Here is a 19,386-nt window from a genome sequence, read left to right on the forward strand (position 1 = left end):
TCCAGTCTTTAACAACCAGTCATCCAGGTAGGGAAAAGGTATGCCCCCAACATCCCATGATGGGCAGCAACCACTTCTTTCACCTTCGTGCACATCTGAGAAACATTGGTGAGCCCGAAAAAGAGCATGGCAAACTGAAAGTGCTCATTACCAAGTTTGATCTGCGGGTAGCATCTGTTGAGCTGGAGGATGTGATGTGAAAATAAGTGTACTGCAGATCGAATGCCACATATTTCAGTCTCTGGAATTGAGGGCAGAAGCAGCATTCTGAATTTGTCCTTGAGCAAGAAAGTATTGAGAGGGCAAAAATCTAGGATAGGACAGAGGCCTTCTTTAGTACAAGGAAGTAGCAGGAATAGCACTCAGTTTCCATGTCTGAGACAGGTACCCCCTCTATGGCTCCACTGGACAAAACAGGCTGCACTTCCTGATATAAAACAGACAAATGATCCTCTAAGAAGTGTTCTAAGGTTGTTGGCAGATGGGTGGGTTGAAAAGGAATGGCAGCGCGTTGGAAAATCTTCAGGATCCAATTGTCAGGTGACTGATACCGCGCCTTACTGGATGACTGTGTTGGTAGGGGGAAATGGGCTTGATAGTTTTGGCCAGAGTGGTAGATGATTGGGATGAGCACTGCCATTGGTGGCTACATCGTTGATTGTTGGGCACCTTACCCCATCCTCAAAAGTGCTTGGAGGCCTGTTCTGTGGGTAGTTGGGCCTGGCACTGCCAACACATCAAGGTCCTGGTGTAGGAAATTGGTAGGAATTCCTAGGAATTGTAGGAAGGGGTGAAGACCCTTCTTAAGCAACAACCATAATCCGTTTCAGGGCAAACCACATAAATCACTAAACTAATGTGTGCTTTACCCTCTAGTAGCCTGGCACAAAAACATTCAGGCTCAATTTAGAGGCACTAAGTTGAGTATGTATGCAGAACACAAACAGGAATAAAGTGAAAACACAAGAAACATCCCACATCAATTAAGAAAAATATAGTAAATATTAATAAATGAAATTATACCAGAACATCAAAATCCAATCATCAGATCGAAGACAATTTCTGTTGGAAGGTGGATTATTAGTATGAGTAAATACACACCTACCACTAGCAATAAGGCCACCAATCCAATGTTAGGTCTAGTCAAGGTCTCAAAACATTATTCCCTGGCTCAACCACTGGTAGCTTGGGAATGAGCAGGCAGGTATGTAAAACATTTAAAAACACCAATACAGTAATAAGTGAGACACAACACACAATACAAATTCCACACCAATTTATAAAAGTAGGGGATGTTTTTATCTTTAAAATGACAAAAATCCAATATAGGAAACTGAGATATGAATTTTTAAAGATTACATTTAAAAAATGTGCTTTCTTGTACTTAGAAATCAATAACACCATCGGGGGACATATGGTCACGCTAGACAGGGACAAAGTCACAATTTGAGGCTGACCGTGATGGAGCATTGCTCGGACACACTGAGCGGGAGGCCTCAGTCAAAGTTTTACCTTCTGACTTAGATATTTTTCTGGAGATATTTCTCTCGTTGTCAGACGAGGCTCCTTCTAAGGCCGGGATCCATTGGCTTGAGTTTCTTCGAAGCCCTGGTCAAATTCTGAAAGTTTCATCTACAGAAAAAAGCGCAGGAGCTTCAGCAGGAGAAACCTGAAATTCAGGCCAGGTCGCTGTTCATGGGCTGCGGCTTGACCCTCGTCGACCGGTCAGTCTTGTTATAGAGCTTTTTCGACAAAAGTTCTCCAAACTTCCACAAACCGCTGGAACTTCTTCCTGAAGTTCCTCTTGAGGGTTCAGGTTTTCCCGAACACAAATCCAAGGATCTAGAAGCTCTGAGATAGTCCACAATTCCCGCAATGCACCTGGTCAAATCCTTCAAAGTCCACTAGACGCACTGTGCAATCCAACTGGAACAGCGAGCCAAAAGGAACCGCACCTCGCCCTTGTCCACTGTGTCTGTTTATGTTGTGCTCCCAACCAGAGTGCCTGCTGCTCCAAAGGCGCGACCAAGTGGGTCGAATGTTCACATATTATGAATGGAGGGGCACCAACGAAATTCACAACAAATGTCAGAACATCCAAATATGTTGCTCCAGTGCAGCTTTCATTAGTTTCAATAAGCCAAACGGAAACCAGCTAACGCGTTTTGTTCACCATCCGTGAACTTCATCAGGGCTTTTTAGTGGCTTCAAGTTCTGTGGTGTAATGATTAAGAATAAGTCCAATGGTATTCCCAATTTCTGACTGAAGACATGGGAGGTTTAATTTCTGGAACTCTGTCAACGGGAATCCTCTGTATTTCCACCTAGAACGGGAAGCTACTGAAACTAATAAACTAACAAAAGCTGCACTGGTGCCCCTCCATTCATAATATGTGTCCACTGGATGCACTCCATGCTAGGGACTTTTGTGATAGTTGGTGCATGCAAACTCTGTTAACCTGTTGTTTTCAGAGAGTCCACTCCTTAGTCTTTTTTGAAGCAAGGCAAAGTCCTTAGGGCTGTTGTTCCAGTGTGCAACAGGCGAAGTCCTTCAGAGTGCGGTCCTTTGGGTTGCAGACCAGGGTTCCAGCAGGGCAGTCCTTTTTCTCTTGGTGGTTTCAGGCAGCAGATCTGAGTTGCAATGCAGCTCCCAGCTATGTATTCAATCATCTTGGGGGACAAGCAGGGGAGCACTTCTGTCCAATGAGATGCAGGGTGCTTTCCAAAAGCCTGACAGCTCCCTCCAAAGTGTGGCATTTTCCAGCAAAGCAAGGCACTTTAAAATCCAAGATGGACGATTTCTCTCCAGAGAACTAAGGCCAGGTCACACCAACCTACTGTTGTGGCTCAGTTCCATTAACACTCCCCCTCCCCCTCAGACCATCTGCAAATACCTTTCCTGTCTGTGGTGTGCAGGGTGAGAGGTTAGGCCTGGCTTCCTTTGAAGCCCAGTTTGATTTACCCAGCTCCCTTCCAGTCTGGACTCTTCATCTGCAGAACTCTACCTATCAGATAACCTCTAGTCACTGCAGGCCACTTATCACCTCATCAAAGTAGTCTGTCTAATCCTGTTAAGTCTGACCAATCAGGAGAAGCCACTAGCAGGTTGGAATTTGGCTTACAGAAAAGAAAGTCCTATAACTTCTTTTCTATATTAGTTATGATAAATACAACAGTGACAAGTTGTTGGATTTATCATTATCAATCTTTTGATTCCATTTCATGACAAATCTAGCTAAATCCTAACAATAGTTATGCTTATATGAAATATTCCCATTTTAGCCTATAGAGATGAGTATCTACCATGAGGGATAATTAAATGGTCAATTTTTCCCAACATAGAGCATATAAAACACCTTTCATAAGTCCCTACTTATAGTTACATGGCGCCCTCACCCCTGGGGCCCCTACGGGAGACCTTAGGGGGGACTTATATTTAAAAATAAGGTAGAGTATCACTTTGGAAGTACCTTTAATTCCAAAGTCAAATTTACGTGCATTTTAAAGTCAGTCTGCTAGGCAAGGCTGCCTTAAAAATGACAGGAGACAACGCAACAGTGCACACTCCCCTGGAGGAAATCTACCGGGCCTCTAAACTTCCCTGCCCTATTATACACCATGGACATGAAGATGGCTTGAATTCCTCTTGCCCTCTTATATTCTAGGGACTTACAGGAGTCTGCCATTGCTAATTGTAATTGCATCACTTACAATATACCTTTTGTTCAGAGCACTGGTCCTGGCCCTGGTTAGCAGAGCACAGGGCACAGTCAGCATTAGTTACCACTGTATCAATCAGATAAAATGGGGGTGAATGTGTTAAAAGAAGGACTCTCACAGTCTCAAACGTTTAAGTTGTAATTAAATATAGGTCATAAAAGCAGAAAGTGCCACTGATTGGCATCTTGTCATGCTAGACCATGGGAAAGTCACAAGTTAAGGCCGACTGCATTTAATCACATTGAAAAATGTATTCTCTCAAAGTCTGGTTTGAAGAGTCCAGTTTGCTGTGGAGGAGGGTGCGAGGAGCAGATAGGAGCATTACAGATGGTCGTCTCTGTATTGTGAAGGGCAGGCCTGGTGTCATGGACAGGCATCACTGAAGCGCAAATACCAAGTTCGATGCTGCGGACGGTTGCTGATGGAGGTACCCATGGGCGGGCGTTGCTGTACCATGAAGTGCAGACCTCGCATTGTCAGGCATTGCTGGCGGCCACTGTAGCACATAGAGTTGGGTTCATCAGAGCTTCACGCTGGCTGTCATTGTTGGCAGCAGAGTCTCAGCATGACCACACCCGTTCAAGAATGTGAAGAGCCCAAAAAGGTAGAGATTTCACCTTTCTTGGCAGAGGAGTGCAATCTGATGACAGCCTAGAGTCGGGGACCTGGAGAGGGACCAATTGAGGATCTAGGGGCTTACGCTAGCAGAGGCCAGCAGGTCTTCAACAGGTCCAGTAGAATGTCCAGCCAGCTTGGCAGATGCAGGAGAGGTCTGGAGCTTGTAGCTTACATAGGAGGTCAGCTAGCTAGCCCTTGGAGTCGCACTGGTGATTCTGGGTTCACTGAGCATGTCCAGGCTTCCTTCCTCAGACAGCAGGGCAGTCATTCAAGCAGCAGGGCAGTCTTTCTTCTGAGTTTACAAATAATCTGATGAGTGGTTCAAGAGATCCAGCATTCATATCTGGTGCCAGCCTTTGAAGTGGGGAGGACTCGCCATACTACCTACATAGCTGGTTCTGGAAAGTTCTTTCCTTTCCCGGTCAAGCCTCCAAAAAGCTTAGGGTGACAAAAGACTGGTGTCAAGTTCCTTTGTCTGTGTGCTGGTGGCAGGTCTTTGAAATTTAAGTGGGGCAGGGAACAGCTCCACCCAATCTTTCAAGTAGAATGGCCCATTCTATCAAAGTGCCTCTTTGCTTCACTGTCTGAGAGAAAGACACAAAGGCCAACAGTTAAGCTAATCCAAGTCATGTGAACGAGAATAATAGCAGAAGGTACACATGGTTAAGAGAAGAAAAATTCAACTAGCTAAAAGTGGCATTTTCACAACTGACTTAAAAATTAATTTTATCATTTAAGAGGTTTTTAAATTACAATTCATTTGAGTGAAAACAACATCATCCTTCTGTCTGTCACAAAACTCAAGCTATCACACATTAAAGTGCAGTAAGGTAATCCAATGATCCTATGGGAGAGAGGCCTTGAAGTGGTGAAAGAATGGGTTTAAAAGTTTTTCACAACTAGAACATGAAAAACTTAAACCCATATGTCATACATTTTTAATACACCCTATGAGCCTTTGTGGCCTACCCTAGGGGTGAAATATGTACTAAAAAGGAAGTTTTAGGCCTAGCAAAAGGCTTATTTTGCCGGGTTGAAATAGCATATTAAAACTGCACGAAAGGCTGCAGGGGCAGGCCTGAGACTTGCTTTAAAAGGCATCTTTAACGAGTGGCACAATGAGTGCTGCAGGTCAACTAGTAGCAATTAATTTAAAGGCCCTTGGAGTACCATTTACTAGATACGTACAATTAAACTAAATGTGCCACTTAGGTGTAGGCCAATTGTACCATGTCTAAGGGAGACTGCACAAACTGTTTAGTACTGGGAGCATTAAGAAAGTTTGGGAGACTACCACCCAAGGGTGTCAGGTCTAAAACCTGGCATATCCCTGAAAAGGATGAAACTGTTGTGGAGATTGCCTGAGGGGAACTGAAAAGGGAAGGAGCATGCCATGGCCTGGCTCTCCCTGAAATGCTCTAAGGCTGAGTCTACCTTCTCACCAAAGAGGCAGGAGCCATTGAAATGCATATCCATCAAGGACGCTTGGGCATCTCTTGAGATTGCCATTACCCTATCTAGGCAATCGCATTACCATATCCAGACAGACTGTGAAGTTCAAGCCCGATTAGATGGCAAATTTTGCCGCATCCCGACAAACCTTCTAGGACCGCAGGTAAGATCTCACCGATCATGTCCCATGGTGCGTGGATGTAGCGGCCTAGCAAACAGCTTGCGTTAAGTGACCTCAAGGTGAGACTGGCTGAAATAAACATCTGCTTTCCCAATGTGTTTTCTCATTTTCACTCCAGCCAAGGTCGTGGTTGGAAAGGCGTTAGGATTGACTCCACAAGTGGCCGCCTACAGCACCAGACTTTCAGGTGTTCAGGTATGGGATGCTTTGTAAGAAAGCCTGTTGGGGGGGGGACCAGAATATGGTTTAGCTCAAGTGCCGAGCAGTGTGTCAGTGAGGGCTTCATTGAAGACTAAAAAAGGATCAGTCGGTGCCTGGTAAGGCTCTAGGACCTATGTCAATACGTTTGTTTTTTACCTCCTGTTGGAAAATGGGTTATTGGTAAGGGCAGATAAGTACCTACACTTAGCAACAAGCCACTAAACTCCACTTATGTCCAGTTAGGTCTCAGTAAATTAAACCTAGCTCAACCCTTGGTATCTTGGCAAAGAACGACAAGGCTTAACTTGGGAGACAAAGCGGAAAGCATTCAAATATCACAAAACAGTAGTTAAATAAAACACAGGAAACAGTTTAAAAATCCAAAACCATTTTATAACAATAGGAAATAATGATAGCTTTAAAATGACTCCAAAACTACTAAAATTGGATTAAGGGAACCGGAGATATGAATTTTTAAAGAATGAATGCTTTTTAGCACTTAGAAACTAATAGTGACAATCTGGTCATATGGTCGCGCCTCAACCGGGGCAAAGTCAAAGTTTGAGGCTGACCGCGATGGAGCCCTGCTCGGCTACAGCTTGCGGGAGGCCTTGGTCAAAAGTTTACCTTCGGACTTAGTCATTTTTCTGGAGATTTTCTTCAGTGGGACCAAGTCACTAGTCCATTCTGACCTCCTGGAATTGTTCCTTGGATATGCGTCGCGGTAGCCCTCAGTGGAGATTTTTACCTTTGGACTTAGTCGTTTTTTCGAGATGAAAATCCTTCGACCGGGGCAAACCTGAATCTTGAACTGACGTCCCTGGAGCCCTCTTCGGATACACTGCCTGGGAGGTCCCGGTCAACTTCCTACGTCCGGACTTAGTCACTTTTTCTGAGATTTTCTTCACCGGGAGGAACCGGCAAGTCAGGCCGGGTCGCGGTTGAGGCAAGCTGGCTAGAGTTGCCGCAGCAGGTTCGTCCCTTGATGGTGCTTTTTTTCAAAAGTTCTCCGAACTTCTCCAAACTTCTGGAGCTTCTTCCAGATGTTCCTTTAAGGTTCATTTGAGGTTGGCAGCTCACCCCAAGGTCCGAGAAGCTCTGAGATGCTTAAGGGTGCAGAGTACAACTCCCAGAATGCACCTTGCACAATCTCCCTTTTGGCCACTGGACAGTGGTCAGCAGGTTGATTTCTTCAGGAGTTGGTGCAGTGGACTCTGGTTAGCAAGTTTTCACCAGATGAAGCCAGGCAAAGTCCTTCAAGTGGTGAAGCCCAAGTGTGCAGCTGGTGCAGTCCTCCAGAGTGCAGTGTCCAGGTGCAGGCCAGTGGTCCAGCAGGGCAGTCCTCCTTCTCCTGTAGCTTCCTTGTAGGGATCTGAGGTGTGGGTGGTAGTATGCCAGTTTTGTCCTTGCTCCTGGGTGAAAAACAGGGGAGTCCTGGTTCTCCAATCAGGTGCAGGGTCCATCCCCCTGTGATGACAACTTCCTGGGAAGTGTGGCAAAAATCAATCCCAGGGTGCAACATTCCTCAAAAATCCATCATGGCTGAAAATGATTTTTGGAGGTTACATCTGGCTGAGCCCACCCACTGGTGTGGCTAAAAATCCTAAACACACCCCTCTCCTAATCTAATCAAGGGGGCACCTAATTGTCTGGGTTTGGAGGATGTGAGGGAGGTGCTGGGTTGCTCCAAATGTCCTTCCCTGCCTTTGAAGACCAGTTGGGCAGCCCTCCCCCTTCCTGCCTCTCCATCTGCTGAGGGAAGATCTCCTCCCCAGGCACATCTCTTTGGGTTGAGCCAGGCCACTTCACACCTCATCGGGGAAACCTGGCCAGGCTGCCAGAGGCTGGCCAATGTGAGCAAAGCTGCAAAAACACTGCAGGGCTGAAGTTGGCAACTTTTTAGGTAAAGTTTAAAACTTTTTACTTGAACAGGTTATATTAAATCTAACAACTGGAAATTGCGGGAATTATTATAACAATTAATTTGATACCAAACTCGAGGTATCTATTACTTAAGGGGACTTTTAAAATTAAAATAAAGCCTCCCCATTCTAGCCTATGGAGGCCATTCACTATAATGAGGGAAAAACAAATTTGGCTGTTTTACCTCACCAGCGCTTATAAAACAATTTTTATATGGTCCCTGCTTATAGTTACATGGCACCCAGCCATAGGGGCACATAGGGCACACCGTATGGGTGACTTATATGTAAAAATAAGGTAGTTTAAGACTTTGGAACTACTTTTGAATCCAAAGTCGAATTTTCATGTAACTGTAATTTAAAAGCAGCCAGGAAGGTAGGCCTGCCTTTAAAATGACAGTGGGCACCTCAGCAGTGCACCTACGGGGGCACTACATATGCTGGGGTCCCTAAACCCACATGCCTTACCATATACTAGGGACTTATACGTAGGTTAATTTTGCTAATTATAATTAGCCTAATTTGCTAATCCACTTTACACAGAGCACTGGCCCTGGGACTGGTAAGCAGTACCCAGGGCACAGCCAAGAGTCAGTAACCACCAGTATCTGTCCAAAAAGTTTGGGGGTGACCAGGGCACAAAGGAGGACTTTCCTTCACCTCCATAGTAAGGAGGTGAAGGCCAAGGACCTCAACAGCCCTCCTGATTACTATAGCAAATGAATTACTACTCTCTGTTAGTGTGGCTTGCGGAGGGAGCCAACCAAGTACTGGGTGAAGTGTCCAGCCCAAAGGTATCCGGAAGACTCGTGCATCAGTTACCATCACTGGTGGGGCAAACTCTACTCTACCCCACCATTGTACACTCCATAAGGTTGGCTCTGGTCAGATTCCGGGCCAAAACGCTGGTGAAATGTCTGCACATGACTTTTCTGGAATGGAATCATGTCTAGGTTGGAAGAATTCAGTAGAGTCTGCGGCATATCAAGATCTGAATGTCGGTGCAGTCAAGACGATCCTGGCATGGAATCGAATTCCACAATAGGTTGGGGGGTGGGTCTTCCTTCACTGCTGGTGGCATTGGTGCTAGCATTTACACTAAAGGAACTAGTACCTATTTCGGCACAATTCCCGATGCCAGCACAGAACCCAAAGCAGGTTCAAGGGATTCAGACAGAGTGGAGGGTAGCCCTCCCCCCAGACAGTAACCCTACTGGTAACCCTGTGGAACCTTGGGGTCTTTCGGCATGCCAGAAGAATGCCAAAGATTTGTAGCATGGCTCCTCAAAAGTCCTTGACTTGCTGTAACATCACTTATGGAGCAAGAACTTAGGGTGCATTGGGGTCACGGATGGAATCTGTTTCTCGGTGGAAAAGAAGCAAGATAGTGATGCATGTACACTTTCTCTAAAGAATGCGAGTGGGGGAAAGGGGCCAAGTCCTGCTTGGGCTTCTTATGTTTCTTCTTCGACTCACCTGAAGACTTTGACCACATGGAAGATCTGCTTCTGGCTTGACTCAGAAGTGAGAATGAGTGCTGGTCCTGGCCTTCGACCTAAAGTTGGACTGGCAAACAGTCTTCCAATGTTTCACTGTGTAGAGCATCACCTCAAGCTTTAGGGTGGCTTTAGGGTTCATCTGGGTGGTGACGACACAGGCTTTGGAATTGTGAAAAAAACCAAGCAAAAGACACCTCATGGGGATCTATCAGACATCTGTTTCCAACTGTTCCTACAAGACTGGAATACTGTATTATTAGGGGTGCAATACCTCGTGCACTGGAGTTTTATTTGGGAGCTCCAGATCTGTATCTGAAGGCACAGGCAGAAAGAACTGACGTCATTGTGTCTGGGTGGCACTTATATGTGGTTCAATTTGTCGTTTCTGGATTGGAACATTGTTGATGCAGAGTCGCAAAGCACCACCTACTGGCATGCAGGAGAATCACTTTGGGTTTTCCTGATGGGTGACTTGGCCCTCTCTGCAAGATCAGCTCCAACTTTTTGCCTTCAAACTTTTGTTTTCTGAGCCCTTTAAGACTCTGTAAATTTACCACTGCTAATCATCAGTGCTAAAGTGCTTGTGCTTGCTCCTTTAGAAATGGTAAAAGTGGTTTACCCCCAGTTGGCACATTTAATTTACTTCTAAGTTGTTTAAAAAGTGGAATTGCATGTACATAGGGCTTATAAATTAAATGCTACTAGTGGGCCTGCAGCACTCAATATGCCACCCACTTAAGTAGCTTTTTTTAAACATGTCTCGGGCTGCCATGTGTGTGCAGTTTAAACTGCCATTTTGACCTGGCAAAATAAACCTTTTGCCAGGCCTTAACCTTTTTCATACATAATAAGTTGTCTCTATGGTAGGCAATAAACAGCCCATGTGGCAGGGTAAAGTATATTTAAAAAGATGGACATGTACTTTTAAGTTTTGCATGTCACAGTAGTAAAACAAACAAAAAATTTGTTTTTCACTATTGTGAGGCCTCCCCTACCACCCCCCCCATAGGATAACATTACGTTACCTTGTTACATTAAATAAATGATAACTTGTAACTGGGAGCATGTATGAATCTTGAGTTTGGTATCTTGAGAACTGTCATTTTGAAATTCTCTTTATTGGTAAAGTTGGATTTTAAGTCACAATTCTGAAAATGACACTTTTAGAAAGTTGGAATTGTTTTGTCCCATTCGTTTGGTGCCTGCAGCCTGAGTTACATGATTAGATATAGCTGGCAGTTTGTCTTTGTGTATTACCCACAGACAGTGCGACAAAGGTGGAATAGGTGTTGGCAGGGTGGACTGTCAGGATGAGGAGCATGAGCTGTCACCTACCACACTTACATATCACAAAGACGCTGCCTGAGCACACTCATGAAGGGGTTCACACTAGTCTACTAGTCTTTTAGACAACCTACGGCCAGGGCAGGGAGGCAGGAAATGCCAGACACCTTAAAGAGGGGCTCTAGAAGATTATCCCACCTTATATTAGTATCAGGTATTAATAATGGACCCTCAGGTCCACTCTTAAGTACACTTCTCGACCTGTATAAGCCTCAAAAGGACTGCTGTGCTGCTCTGCTGAAAGGACTGCCCTGCTGCCCTGTTACTCTGCTGGCCTGCTGCTCGAGTGAGAAGGACTAGACCTGCACCTTGAACCCAGGACCACCAGAGTGACTCCAAGGGCTAGTTGGTAGGACTCCTGATCAGAGCCTTCGAGACGGAAAAGGTTTCAACCATCCTAAATCAAGCACCCGGACTCAGACTGCTTAGTCCTGACCCCTCCAAGTGGTACTCTTTTAGTCGTGGACCCTTGAAGGGGGGCTAAGAATGCCCAGTTGTGGTCTCCTCAGAAACAATGAAGCTCTTTGCAGCACCTCAGCATAACAGACCCAGTGCGATACAGCCTCAACGCAAGCCTGCATCGTAGCCTCTACAGCTCATTGGAACTTCCAAGGTGCATCTTCGCCACAGACCTTTCATCATCTCATTGGAACAGAGGCAGAACAATGCAGCTTAGGTGCAAGCCCATCTCGCAGTTTGGAGCCGCAGGTGCACATTGCAACTTCATTGTTCCACAACTAGGATTTAAGGGAAATTTCTCTGGGGGACTAGCCAGGTCGCTGTATCTGGCCTGCACTCCACCTCAGTTGGCCTGAATTTGTTACTTTGTCCTGATGTGTGCAACAGATAACCACAGTTGGTGCTTTGTGCTTTTAAGCATTTTTTTACCTAAACCTTTAAAATGGCGTATCTCCGGTTCTAATAGTTGTATTTTTGTCATTTTGATGTCAAATATTTTATTAGATTTTACTCTATTTTTCTAAATTGGTGTGGGATTTTTCTTGGGTTGTGTCTTCACTTTATTGCTGTGTGTGTGTGCTCCATAAATACTTTACACATTATCTAGAAGTTAAGTCTGACTGCTTTATTTGTTAATCTGTCATATTATTAGGTAAAGGTTAATTTGAGGTTTGCGTGTGTTTCACTCTGACAAGAATTGCAGTTGCTACTTGAGTAGTGTTTTACCCCCCTCAACCAGTAACTCATTTTCCTATACTGATCGCGTCTGCAGCCTGAGAAAATTCACAAGTTGTGAAATATAATGTTCGAAAAAGAATCTATCAGGAATATTGTTTGAGCTTGGAAACATGCTTGGAAGCAACTAGTGCCTTAAGAGGTCAGACTTTGTCCAACTATAGAAACCTTTTGATCTCCTTCAGGGGTGAAGAATTCTCCAAGTTCTGGTCACCGGGTTTGCAGTACTAGGAGGCTATCTATGGGATTCTCTTGCACCTTCATATTGATTGTGTTCTTAAATTTTAGAGACAACATGCCAACCGTACCTCCTCTGATCCCGAGTTTCATCTTTTTGATTGATATTAAATTTCTCAGTTACTCACAGAAGGATAAAGCAGGCGCATCATGATGTACCATAATTCCTTTCAGAGATGTACTTTCTTACACTATTGTTACAAAGACCTATTTTGACAGTTACTGCTGCAGCTCTATATTATGTTTAACTGTGTTGGGTAATGGAATTAAATATTAACATCCCTTTATCCACAACAGAAGGTCATGAGTACATATATACTGTCATTTCATTCATGTGCAAAATGGCCTTTACTTCAAAGAGGACCTCTGATTTTGAAGAAAAGTTCTAGGTCTCTGTGGAGCATATTATGCGGATGAGAAAAGTCCCACTCTGATAGAGCTTCCCTTCAAATATTATTTCGCTCTTAGCTTTTCAATGCCTTCCAAAGTTGGACAGTAGGTGTGCAAATATGAGATAAGCTACACCCATCAAAAATATTATATTGCAGGAAACAAAAAAGATCAAGAGGAACGCGGACCAAGGCCACATATGTCTTAAATATTTGTTTCTTATTTGTGAAAAAGAGGAGTAAACATTCAGGTACTGTTTTTGTATTGCCACCCGCCACTAATTATCTCGAACTATTTGACGAAACCTCAATAAAGCAAATAAATCTAAAGAAAAATGCCAAAACTAAAGAAAATAAATAACAGCAAGTGCAGCCACGTTACATCTCCTAGGGAGAATTTGTCTTTAATATTGTGTTATTTTGTATTCACTAACGGACATTTGTAGAAGTTCCATGATGCTGTCCTTGCCGTCAGAGATCTGCTTGTGTCTTACTTTCGAGTGACAACGCTGAGTGAACTTATGTGGCATTAACCCTTCCACCCTTAGATGTCCAGCGAATGCCGCATCTGACTGGTAATCAGACTCGCAGAAACACACGAGACAAGACTGCCTATGTGTTGAGGGAAATTACAAAATAAGCAATTGTGACATGCAGACAGTTCTCCCCAAAATTTCAGTTTATTTAATAAAACAAATACCACTTCAGTAGTAGAAAAAAGGCATTTTCGGAAACATTTGTAAAACAAAGCTATTGGTTTAGCTCAAATCATAATTACAGGCACGTTCAACTATTATTCACTGCAGTTGATTGCTACAATCTTCAGGCTGGGTTTATTAAATTCCATCCACTCATTGAATTATTGTTTACTTTTTTTGCATTCCTGCAGTTTTAATAATAAGCAAAAGTCTGAGCAGGCTTCAGGAGGCCCTTGAGATTCAAGTACTAATTAATTGTTAAAGTAGAAAGCAGGCTGGCAAGTGCATTTTTTACAACGTCTACAGGGAGTGCAGAATTATTAGGCAAGTTGTATTTTTGAGGATTAATTTTATTATTGAACAACCATGTTCTCAATGAACCCAAAAAACTCATTAATATCAAAGCTGAATATTTTTGGAAGTAGTTTTTAGTTTGTTTTTAGTTTTAGCTATGTTAGGGGGATATCTGTGTGTGCAGGTGACTATTACTGTGCATAATTATTAGGCAACTTAACAAAAAACAAATATATACCCATTTCAATTATTTATTATTACCAGTGAAACCAATATAACATCTCAACATTCACAAATATACATTTCTGACATTCAAAAACAAAACAAAAACAAATCAGTGACCAATATAGCCACCTTTCTTTGCAAGGACACTCAAAAGCCTGCCATCCATGGATTCTGTCAGTGTTTTGATCTGTTCACCATCAACATTGCGTGCAGCAGCAACCACAGCCTCCCAGACACTGTTCAGAGAGGTGTACTGTTTTCCCTCCTTGTAAATCTCACATTTGATGATGGACCACAGGTTCTCAATGGGGTTCAGATCAGGTGAACAAGGAGGCCATGTCATTAGATTTCCTTCTTTTATACCCTTTCTTGCCAGCCACGCTGTGGAGTACTTGGACGCGTGTGATGGAGCATTGTCCTGCATGAAAATCATGTTTTTCTTGAAGGATGCAGACTTCTTCCTGTACCACTGCTTGAAGAAGGTGTATTCCAGGAACTGGCAGTAGGACTGGGAGTTGAGCTTGACTCCATCCTCAACCCGAAAAGGCCCCACAAGCTCATCTTTGATGATACCAGCCCAAACCAGTACTCCACCTCCACCTTGCTGGTGTCTGAGTCGGACTGGAGCTCTCTGCCCTTTACCAATCCAGCCACGGTCCCATCCATCTGGCCCATCAAGACTCACTCTCATTTCATCAGTCCATAAAACCTTAGAAAATCAGTCTTGAGATATTTCTTGGCCCAGTCTTGACGTTTCAGCTTGTGTGTCTTGTTCAGTGGTGGTCGTCTTTCAGCCTTTCTTACCTTGGCCATGTCTCTGAGTATTGCACACCTTGTGCTTTTGGGCACTCCAGTGATGTTGCAGCTCTGAAATATGGCCAAACTGGTTGCAAGTGGCATCGTGGCAGCTGCACGCTTGACTTTTCTCAGTTCATGGGCAGTTATTTTGCGCCTTGGTTTTTCCACGCGCTTCTTGCGACCCTGTTGACTATTTTGAATGAAACGCTTCATTGTTCGATGATCACGCTTCAGAAGCTTTGCAATTTTAAGAGTGCTGCATCCCTCTGCAAGATATCTCACTATTTTTGACTTTTCTGAGCCTGTCAAGTCCTTCTTTTGACCCATTTTGCCAAAGGAAAGGAAGTTGCCTAATAATTATGCACACCTGATATAGGGTGTTGATGTCATTAGACCACACCCCTTCTCATTACAGAGATGCACATCACCTAATATGCTTAATTGGTAGTAGGCTTTCGAGCCTATACAGCTTGGAGTAAGACAACATGCATAAAGAGGATGATGTGGTCAAAATACTCATTTGCCTAATAATTCTGCACTCCCTGTATTGTCATCCAAAACACATTTTAAAAGCGGTACATAAAATGGCTGCGCCTAGAAACCTGTAATGTAAGGAGAGCCGTACAACCCAATAGTTAACCAACTTTATCTCAGCTGATCTAAGTGATGCAAAGGTTGTCCCACTGAATAGCCCTTTGATGAATCCATGATTAAAAGAGGCAGTACTACAAACGCTGATCGTTGCCCTTCAGTAACTGGCTTTCAACTAGTGAGGACAGACCGGAAAGTAAACCTGACAGAGAAGAGCAAATCATAAACTTTCAGAAAGAGAAACTGGACAAACGCAACAACTCAACACAGAAACAAGGCTGCGAAGGTAAAACCTGAAAACAAGAAACATTAGGAAGTGATGGCAAATGTTTTGCCAGCATGAGTTTAAGATTACTGCTTTCTGACTTGTACCGGAAACATGCCACACAAGGTCATGTGCTCAGGAGATTATATACAACATTATTAGTTCTGGTTCTATGACGCTATCCGCTTTGGGTGCAAACTATACCACAAGGAATACCAGGGAATTTGCTGCAGTATTGTGATCCCCCGCAGCCCTCTTGTCAGTTTTATTCGAATGTTTAATGCGCTTTCCACATGTCCTACTCTTTGTTTCCTTTCTATGCACAGGACTGGCTGCAATTCAAGCCAATATTTGGTGATGCTGAACTTTGCGTAATTTTAAGCTCAACGCCCAGCTTGGCAGTATACTGCTCGTATGTTTCTTCAGAAAACTGATTTTTTGCTTTTAATGTGCTGTATGTATTGCGAATGGAGGTGCCCAATCTCAATTTAAGGTAAAAAGCATTTGCTATACTCGGGATTTCACAATGCACAAAAGCACAATCATTCATTAGAAGATGTGAATATACAAAATACGATGAAGGGCGGACACTCCTTGAACCTCCTGCTACAACAAAGTTTAGATTTTTTTGTGCGAAACTTTACAATAAGAAAAATCTACTGTGGGACAGGTTTTGTGAAACACAATAGTCAATGAACTACGTTGTGGGGTTGAAAGCAACAAAAATGTACGATAAATTCTCCACACACGGACTGCAGTAATTATGGAGGTAGGCCAGAACTCAAAGTTATTAGGTCGTGTTGAGTTTAGGGGGACTCCACCACAGCACAGTTCTGAGAGGCCTCATGCTCTTGCAAACTGGTCTTTGTCTCAACACGTCAGTAAATAGAATTCTCTTGGCAATAGTGTTGAAGGTCAATGCTTCTGCCCCTTTAGAAGGTACCATATTGGGAATTCTACTTACTGATCGGAGAAAAACAATGGACAATTGGGAGAGACAAGCAGTTTACTCACCGACTAACAGTGTTTCCAAAGATTGGGGTTAGCCAACAACACTAATTTGCTAGATTTTATGCTAAGTAACACACCCTCTCATGGCAAATATACCCACTAAGGAGTTGCATGTTCCTGTGCTGCTTTAAGTAATGATACTACACATTTTAAATATCCAAACAATAGAGTTGGGATATCCTGTGTCTGAATGTCTGTAGATTTCAGATAAATACAGTAGGGGAGAGAAATATCATTGCCACGATACACAGAATGAGGGTGTGAAAAGCCATTAGCAAGAGTGCAACATTTGTAAAAATGTATAGGCATTATCACATAAAAAACAAAAGTGCATCTTTTAATGAAAGATTTACTAACAAAAAATAATATGTTGGTGAAAGTGGAGCGCAGTTAGAGTAGATAATGGAACCTAATTGCATATTACCTTTGGAGTGCAGGGTGTAGGGAAAGCAACATGAATGGCAGGTTCAGGAAACCCTTTATCCAGTGACTTTCTACTTATTAAGAGGTAGATTAGTAAAAGGCACCTAGAAGCTGTCTGGCTTTTACACACAGCATCTTTCAAAAGTAGCCTGTGGTGCCGAGAATCCAGATAACATCAGGGTTGAAAGACAAAGGGTAGAAAAAATCCAAAGACAAGATAAGACCCAAGCAGTAATAAAGTTCTTAAAAGCCTCTTTCCCAAGTCGAGGCACAGACGCTGCGTGCCATTTAAGCACATTGTAAGAGGCTCCTCCAGTCTGTTCCCTTGCAAGGATGTCCCTAGTATGTTAGAAAAGAGGGTGGAAAACTCAGGAATATCTCGGATTAAAAGAAAAGTGTTTTTATCTCACAGAGAACAGCAAAGTTCAAGAGGTACTTGGTCCTTGCAACACCGGAACATAAGAACTAAATGACCTGAATGGATTTTCCAGGCTATGAAAGTCACGCGCACTACAGTGCAATCAACAGCACTATAAATGTGTTTTTCCAGTTTGGTCAAAAAATTACTAAAATCAATAATAAATACCATCTCCCAGGCTCTCTTTGGAATTAAAAGTATCTTTCAAACTGCAACAAGTGCGCACTCGTGTGCCAAACGACTTCACGAGATATAATGATTGATATATAAAAGGGAAGGGGAAATTAAGAAGCTAGCTTTTTAAGAGTATGTTAACCTATTCTAAGTTCTTAGAAAGTTTTAGCTCGGAGGGAAGATTTAACTCTTATTATGCACTACATTTTCAGGTTAACTCAATTTAGCTAGTACTCATCAAGATTCTCACTGTTTAAACAATTTATCTACCAAGTAACTGCAAACTACTTTTTTTAAAAACGTTCTTGGAGAGATTTATACTGACCGAAGAAACAATATAAATTCAGTGTAAACCAAAATTAAAGTCAGAAAACATAGAATGCAATTTCCATCCAATCAAAGCTGGAAAACCACACACTCATTAATTTTGCCACCTCATCAAACATGCGGACGTGTGGAATCTATGCAAAATCAATCGAAGATAGAACCCATTCACATTCCCGACTAGAAGTATAGGCAACATTGTAACCTCTTTGTGGTCACATAGCTCTACGCCTAACTGCATCATCAAGTAGTGTTAACCCTTTTTAAGGCAGAAGTGCGTCCGTTCCTTCACAATCGTGCCAATAAATGTGTCCACTGAATGGATTAACTGGCTTCTACGTAAAAATTGTCAAACTGGGCAAATTCTAGTGCGTTAGTTCCGATGGCTGCCCAGCCTTGGAGGGAACCCGGTATGATATCGATGTCCCAGAGTGGATAACCGTTTAACATCCCCGAAGCAGACAGACCCTGCGAAGACAAGAACGATGGTGTTAAAATCAGATTGGGGTTACTAGATGTATATGTATTACCACCTATAACCACTAGATGGTAGTACAAAATTAAAAAGATTGTCAGAAAAGTTAAAGCCTTATATTACCAGAAGCGCTTACACTGTCCGCAATTTATAAGATTTATTGCTTCCCTAAGCGTGCAGACAGGTGGGTGTATGCTAGCGTTCGTGATGCAAACCGAGCATTGGCAAAGTCAATAGGTCGTGCCTTTCAAGAGCTATTGGCTTTGGCAATGTGTTTTAGCAATGCTGTACAGCAGGGCAGATGTTCTGCAGCATAAGAAAAGTAAAGAAAAAAAAACACTAGGACCGTGACATAGCGCCTTTTTACCTTTACTTTCAGCCATATGACGCAGTAGCTGCAATGCTGTACAACATGGCTAAACAAAACACTGACAAAGCCAATAGCGTCAGGGTAGTCGAGACCAGGGGTGGCCTCCCCTCCCCCCAGCCAGAAGCGGCAGCTGCAAACACTTTACCAAAAAACTATAATAAACTGTGTTTATAATTGTTTTTTGGTAAAAGGGGTGGAGCCACAGGCTGTGGCGAGCACTGAGGGGGGAGTGCACAGCACTCTCTCCTCAGTGCCCATGTATGTTTGGCCGGCCGTCTTGGGCCAGCCAAACACACATGCGCAGTAGGCTCTCTCCAGCCCAGCAACACAGGCACTCCCAGCCAGTCCTGACGCTGCTCTGAGCAGCATGAGGATTGGCTGCATGGTAGGCTGGGAGCCTGTGCCTGCATGCTGCAGAGGAGACAGCCAAGCGGCACGGTGGCGTGCAGGTACGTTTTTTTTGTAATTGTACCCCACCTCCCAGCATCCGCCCCACACCACATGAGCGCAGCGAGCAGCGACTGGTCAAGACCTACGGGCTTTGCCAAAACTTCTTTTTAAAG

General features: G+C 43.5%; 1 protein-coding gene across 6 annotated transcripts in view; it reads right to left on the bottom strand.

Moving 5' to 3' along the window:
* The window catches only part of GALC (galactosylceramidase), a 358,534-nt gene that overhangs the window by 129,411 nt on the left and 209,737 nt on the right, over positions 1-19,386 (bottom strand). For 2 of the 6 annotated variants that reach the window (XM_069208126.1, XM_069208127.1), the window contains exon 17: positions 13,414-18,446. The exons of 3 other annotated variants lie outside the window; for them this stretch is intronic. In XM_069208126.1, coding sequence (XP_069064227.1) covers positions 18,303-18,446 — 144 coding nt within the window. In that variant the 3' untranslated portion in view covers positions 13,414-18,302. Of the gene's footprint in view, positions 1-3,336; positions 4,923-13,413; positions 18,447-19,386 lie in introns of those variants that run through there. One more of the 6 variants, XM_069208128.1, reaches the window with a different exon arrangement.

The sequence above is a fragment of the Pleurodeles waltl genome, chromosome 9 (genome assembly GCF_031143425.1).
Source record: "Pleurodeles waltl isolate 20211129_DDA chromosome 9, aPleWal1.hap1.20221129, whole genome shotgun sequence".
Lineage (NCBI taxonomy): Eukaryota > Metazoa > Chordata > Amphibia > Caudata > Salamandridae > Pleurodeles > Pleurodeles waltl.